Source organism: Macadamia integrifolia, chromosome 2 (assembly GCF_013358625.1).
Source record: "Macadamia integrifolia cultivar HAES 741 chromosome 2, SCU_Mint_v3, whole genome shotgun sequence".
Lineage (NCBI taxonomy): Eukaryota > Viridiplantae > Streptophyta > Magnoliopsida > Proteales > Proteaceae > Macadamia > Macadamia integrifolia.
The window spans coordinates 7,047,426-7,053,370 of NC_056558.1; the positions used below are offsets into that span (position 1 = coordinate 7,047,426).

Below are 5,945 nucleotides of genomic sequence, written 5' to 3' on the forward strand. Positions count from 1 at the left end.
GGGGGAGAGGGGAGGGGTGGGAAAACCATTAAATCAACCTAACACATTATCGAACACTGAACCAACTAAGCTATTGTCTCACTAAATCTGCAACCCCTACTTCATTAATCCACCATCGAACCATTTTTCTGGTTTCTACTTCAAAAGGCGATCACAGAGTTCAGCCAACTTTCTACGGTTATACATGTATAGGGGCTGGACACTTAAACAGAACATCTCAATAATTATGGGTCGCTCTCGTCGACTTTTTCATTAGAAAGAGAGAAACCCACTAAACCATAAGAGCACGCCGACCATTACCATTAGAAATTCGAGTCCCTCCAACAAAAAAACACACGGGAACAAAAATTCGAAACCAAAATTCATGAAAATATGAAAAAATGACTGAAGGAAACTTTCTCCAATCAAAAATAAGAAAGACATGAGGAAGTGGCAGTCAATAACATGAAAGGAAAATAAGCAAGTTTAAGAAAGAGACTAACCATTCGAATTTAACGGAGTGAGGAGGAACGACCAATGATCCACGACATGTTACGGTAACAGTGGGGGTGATCTCGAAACCGATGACGGGGGTGTTAGAAAGAAGAGTCACTCTCAGTTCACATAGCATGCTTTCAGATTATTCAAAACCAATTCGAATGAGACACGTTTGCACAATGGAAAAACCATGTCCATTACAGGATCCTTCAGACAGGAAAGTCAATGAACCAGAGCAAGAACAATGGTGAAAATACTAGGAGAAAAAAAGGGGAAATGAGCCGATGAAGAACAGAGGAACAACGAAAATGAAGAAAGAAAAAAGTAAGATCTGTTTCAGGGTTTGGCTTCTTGGATTATAACTTCACAGCTTCTTGGGCTGCCATCGTTGATCGGCAGATTCCTTGAGAAGCTTTCTTACTCTTGGGGTTTTTCAGGGTTTTCTAGTTTTTCCTCTCACAGGGTTTTGATCGTACGAGCTAGAAGAAGAGCAAAGGGAGTTTTCCTTTTTTCAAAGTCGCGCCATTTCCAATTGACCTATTTATAGGCTCTTGAGCTTTACGGTCTTGGTCCTACCGTGAGAAAAATGTACTTTTTTTATTTGGGTTATAGTTTGGTCGGAAAATGGACATTTTTCTCACGGTTTTTTTATGTCCTTAGTCCTTACTTTTCCCATAGGAAGAAGTCCTTATAATATGGTTCACATTTCACGTTTTTTCACTTCCCCTTAGAAGATCAGCTGTTCATATGGGAAGTAAACTAAGGTTGTGTTTGTTTGTCAAAATATGGATGGAAAAGAAAAACAAAAGGTTTTATGTACGGTCGTGCCATCAACCATTGGATGGGGGAGAGAGAGGGATGTGTTATTACATCTTTGCCCACCCCTTTTCATCCAACGTATACGGTCGTGCATAAAACTGGGTCCAAAAAAGAGCGGAAAAAGAGACCAACACTTTGGGGTTTTTAGGTTGGTCTTATCTGGGTTGGTGCTTATACCCCAAACGCACACTATCGTTCAAAGAGAACAACTAGGTTTTTATCATTAAAAATAATAATTTAGGGTTTGTGTTTTTTAATTCAAAAGAGAATAATAATTCAAGGCAGCGGTTTCCTCCACTTGCAGCGAGATATGTATCATAATATTAGTTGGACAAGCAGTGGTTACAAGCTGGAGCTAAGAGAAAATAAGGTAAAGCTCATTTTTTTCCCCGTGAATTTCAGTAACACTCATTGAATCACCCTTAGCGTGTCATATGGATAGACAATGTGGTTGGTCCAACCTTTATTGATATTGGCGAGACATGACCTAGATTAGCCACGCGTCAAATCTCATATTCAAATTCTTCAATTCTATGGGGCGGTTTTCTCCGGATTGAGCTCCTCTGTGGCGCAACACAGTGTCTGGTGCGCATCCAAAGGTCAGAAATGCCTTGGCACGGAGCCCAAGGCGGTCATATGTAGCCTAAGGCGTTACTAGGCATTGGATGCGCACCGGACACTGTCTTGTGCCAAAGAGGAGCCAAATATGCTTTCTCCGCTTACAACTAAGCGAACGAGGTATTACTTCATTGTAGGCAATAATGGGTTGAAAGATAATCACAAATGAGGTAATGGTAGTTTCGGCATTCAACTAATATAGAAAGTAACAATGGTGGTGAAATAGTGGGCATTCCTCCTCAGGCGGTGGAGAAAAACTTTCTCTAAACTTCAAATATGGAAACATACCACAAACAAAAATGTAAATCTAAATAAAATGTTTTAAGAAAATATTAATAACTGATATATAAATCATAATCTTAGCTGGCCAAGCATAGCTTGGAGGCTAGAGCTAAGAGAAAAATAAGGTAACACTTGCTTTTTTTCGTGAATAGAAGGTAACACTCGTTCTTTACAAAAGAAAAAAAGGTAACGCTCGTTGAATCACCCTCATCGTGTCATATGGACAGAAGATGCGATTGGTCAAACTTTTATTGAAATTGACAAAACATGACCTAGACTAGCCACGCGTCAAATCTCACATTCAAATTCTTCAATTGTATGGGGCAGTTTTTTTCTCTACTTACAAAGAAACGAACGAGGTATTACTTCCTTGTGGGCAATATATGGGTTGAATGAGTATCATAAATGAGATAATAGTATTTTCGACAGTCAACTAGCAGAGAGAGAAAGTAACAATGGTGGCGAAATAGTGGCATTCCTCCTTCCGCAGTGGAGAAAAAACTCTCTCTAAACTTCAAAGATAGAAACGTACCACAAACAAAAAAGTAAACCTAAATAAAATGTTTCAAGCAAATATTAATAATTGATATATGAATCATAACATTAGCTGGACAAGAATTGCTCGGAGGCTGGAACTAAGAGAAAAATAGGGTAACGCTCGTTTTTTTTTCTGGTGAATATAAGGTAACACTTGTTGAATCACCCTCATCATGTCATATGGACAAACGATGTGGTTGGTCCAATCTTTATTGATATTGAAAAAAAATAACCTAGATTAGCCATGCGTCAAGTTCTTCAATTGTATGGGGTAGTTTTTCTTCCATTACAGCGAATAAAGTATTCCTTCACTGTGGGCATCAAGCGATTGAATGAGTATCATGAATGAGAGAATTGTATATTCAACATTTAATCAGTAGGAAGAGTAACCATGGCTGTGAAATAGTGGGCGTTCTTCTTCCCATGGTGGAGAAAAACTCTATCTGAACTCAAAAATGGAAACATACCATAAAAGGAAAAAAATGTAAACCTAAATAAGATGTTTCAAGCAAATATATTATAATAATTAATAAGCGATATATACATTATAATACTAGACGGAAAAGCATTGCTTGGAGGCTGGAGCTAAAACAAAAATAAGGTAACGCTACTTTTTTTTGGTAGATAAAAGGTAACACTTGTTAATCATACTTATCATGTCAAATGGACAGACGATGTGTTGGTCCAAATTTTATTGGTATTAAAAAGACATGACCTAGATTAGCCACCCGTTGAATCTCATATTCAAATTCTTTAATTGTACCAGTGCCCATGGCTGTTTCAATGGTGAAATTTTTTGAATTGTAACTTGGGAACCATGGATCAAGCATTGGTACCTCAAAGACCTAAAAAAAATTCTTCAATTGTATAGGGCAGTTTTTCTTCAATTACAATGAATGAGGTATTCTTTCACTGTGGGCATTAAGGGATTGAATGAGTATCATGAATGAGAGAATGGTATTTTTTACATTCAACTAATGAGTAATAGAGAGAGTAACAATGACGGTGAAAATAGTGGGCATTCCTCCTCCCGTGGTAGAGAAAAACTTTATCCGAACTTAAGGATAGAGACATACCATAAACTTTAAAAAAGTAAACCTAAGTTAAAATGCCTAAAGATAGTATTAATAAATAATAAGTGATATATGCATCGTAATACCCGATGGACAAGCATTGGTCGGAGGTTGTAGCTAAGAAAAAAATAAGATAACGTTTGCTTTTTGGTAAATAAAAGGTAACGCTCACTGAGTCACCCTCATGGTGTCATATAGACAAAATATGTGGTTGCTCCAATCTTGTTGACATTGAAAAGACATTTCCTAGATTATCCACACGTCAAATCTCATATTCAAATTCCTCTATTGTATGGGGTGGTTTTTCTTCACTTACAATGAACGAAGTATTCCTTCACAGTGGGTATTAATGGGTTGAATGAGTATCGAAATGAGATAATGATACTCTTTTTTTTTTTTCCCTAGGACATTCAACTATTAGGGAGAGTAACAATGGTAGTCAAATAGTGGTCATTCCTCCTCCCATGATGGAGAAAAACTTTCTCCAAACTCAAAGATGGAAACATTCCATATATAGAAAAGTAAACCTAAATAAAATGCCTCAAACAATTATTAATAAGTGTGACATGAATTTTCATTAAAAAAAAAAAATGCATACATCACAATACAAAGGTTGGAACTAAAAGGAAAATAAGGTAATGCTGGTTGAGTCATCCTCATTTTGTCATATGGACATATGATATGGTTGTTCCAACTTTTATTGATAATAATATGATATGGCCTAGATTAGCCATGTGTGAGGTGTCAGTCGGCTCAGTTCCAATTTTTTTGGCTCAGTTTTAGTTCAATATTCAAAGGGATGATGAGGTAAATCGAAACCAAACTGAGAACTGACTCAGTTCCATATTTGGATACTCAAGCCGATTTAATTCGGTTCATCTTAGTTTTGATTCCAATTTGGTTCTTGTAATATGGTTTTAATTCAATTTGTAACTCGATTTTAATTCACTTATGTAAACCGTTCCACTTTTAGACCATGATTGTGATGGACCAAAGACCATAATAGACTCCATTTATAGACATTATAGTCATTGTTAACTCTAAAATTATCTTAGCATGTGAGTATATGTAATAAATTGTAAAAAACTTACCACCAAAAAAAAAGAGATGAATACTCATATACTCAAACCAAATTTAAACTAAATTAATTCGATTCAGTTCGATTTCATTAATTTGGCTTGATTCCAGATTCAGTATTCGATTTGATTACAAGTTGCCATCCTTATGTGAAATTTCATATTCAAATTCTTTAACAAGAAAACCCCTGCCCCCACCCAATGTATCTATGCACAGTTGCACACCTATAGTACCCTAACCACAATTATGAAATCCTCAATGACCCCGGATTCATAAAGCTCTACCGTGCCACTTGACAACTCCATGGAATTTGACTTTTGAGATGTGTTTGAGACTACCTATAAATAGATATTGGACTTCATTTCATTTGCCACTTGGTAGATATTTGGGCCGTATTGGGTTGATTTTCGATTTTCCACATAAGCTGTGTTAGAAGAATTCATATGAAAAAGATAATACATTTAATTAGAAATTAATGAAACAGAACTTCGTGGGTTTTTTCAGTTCAAATGGACAATTGTCGAGTTTCAGTCCAAAGTTTGATTAAGTTTTAAATAAAATTTTGAAATTTAGTTCAAACAAGGTCCATGGCTAAGTGGTAAAATAAAGTTTTGAAAATCTAACTCAATAAATGAATAATAAGAAAGTATACACTTGTACATGGCTAAGCTGAAAATACAATGGTGCGTGTAACACACACATAGGAGGGGATCTGATTGAGTACTTAGAATTTAACATGTGGTTAATAAAACATTGCTTTTTTTTTTTAAACGTATAAATCACATCATCATGCCTCGTGTTGGAATCATATCCACGGACCAAATTAACTTACCTAGTTTGAGAATGAAGGGACAGTTTTTCCATTATAATAATGGCATTTGCCATATGTTTTTATGGATTCTTATTTTTTCAAGAGTTGAATTTTTTTTTTTCTTTTTTAGGGAGGTGGAAAGAAATTTTTTAGCACCAACAATTATTTTGGTTAAGTTTCTATTAATCAATCAAATTGTTGGGTCAATGAAAAATGCCCTCCTATGGATTTTTTTTTTTTTTTTTTTTTTT

The 5,945-nt window shown here is 35.7% G+C and overlaps 1 protein-coding gene across 1 annotated transcript in view; it reads right to left on the minus strand.

Moving 5' to 3' along the window:
- The window catches only part of LOC122090710 (carbon catabolite repressor protein 4 homolog 1-like), an 18,189-nt gene extending 17,195 nt beyond the window's left edge, over nt 1-994 (minus strand). Inside the window, exon 1 of the mRNA XM_042660395.1 lies at nt 483-994. Coding sequence (XP_042516329.1) covers nt 483-610 — 128 coding nt within the window. The 5' untranslated portion in view covers nt 611-994. The remainder of the gene's footprint in view (nt 1-482) is intronic.
- Between the last annotated feature and the right edge of the window lie 4,951 nt (nt 995-5,945).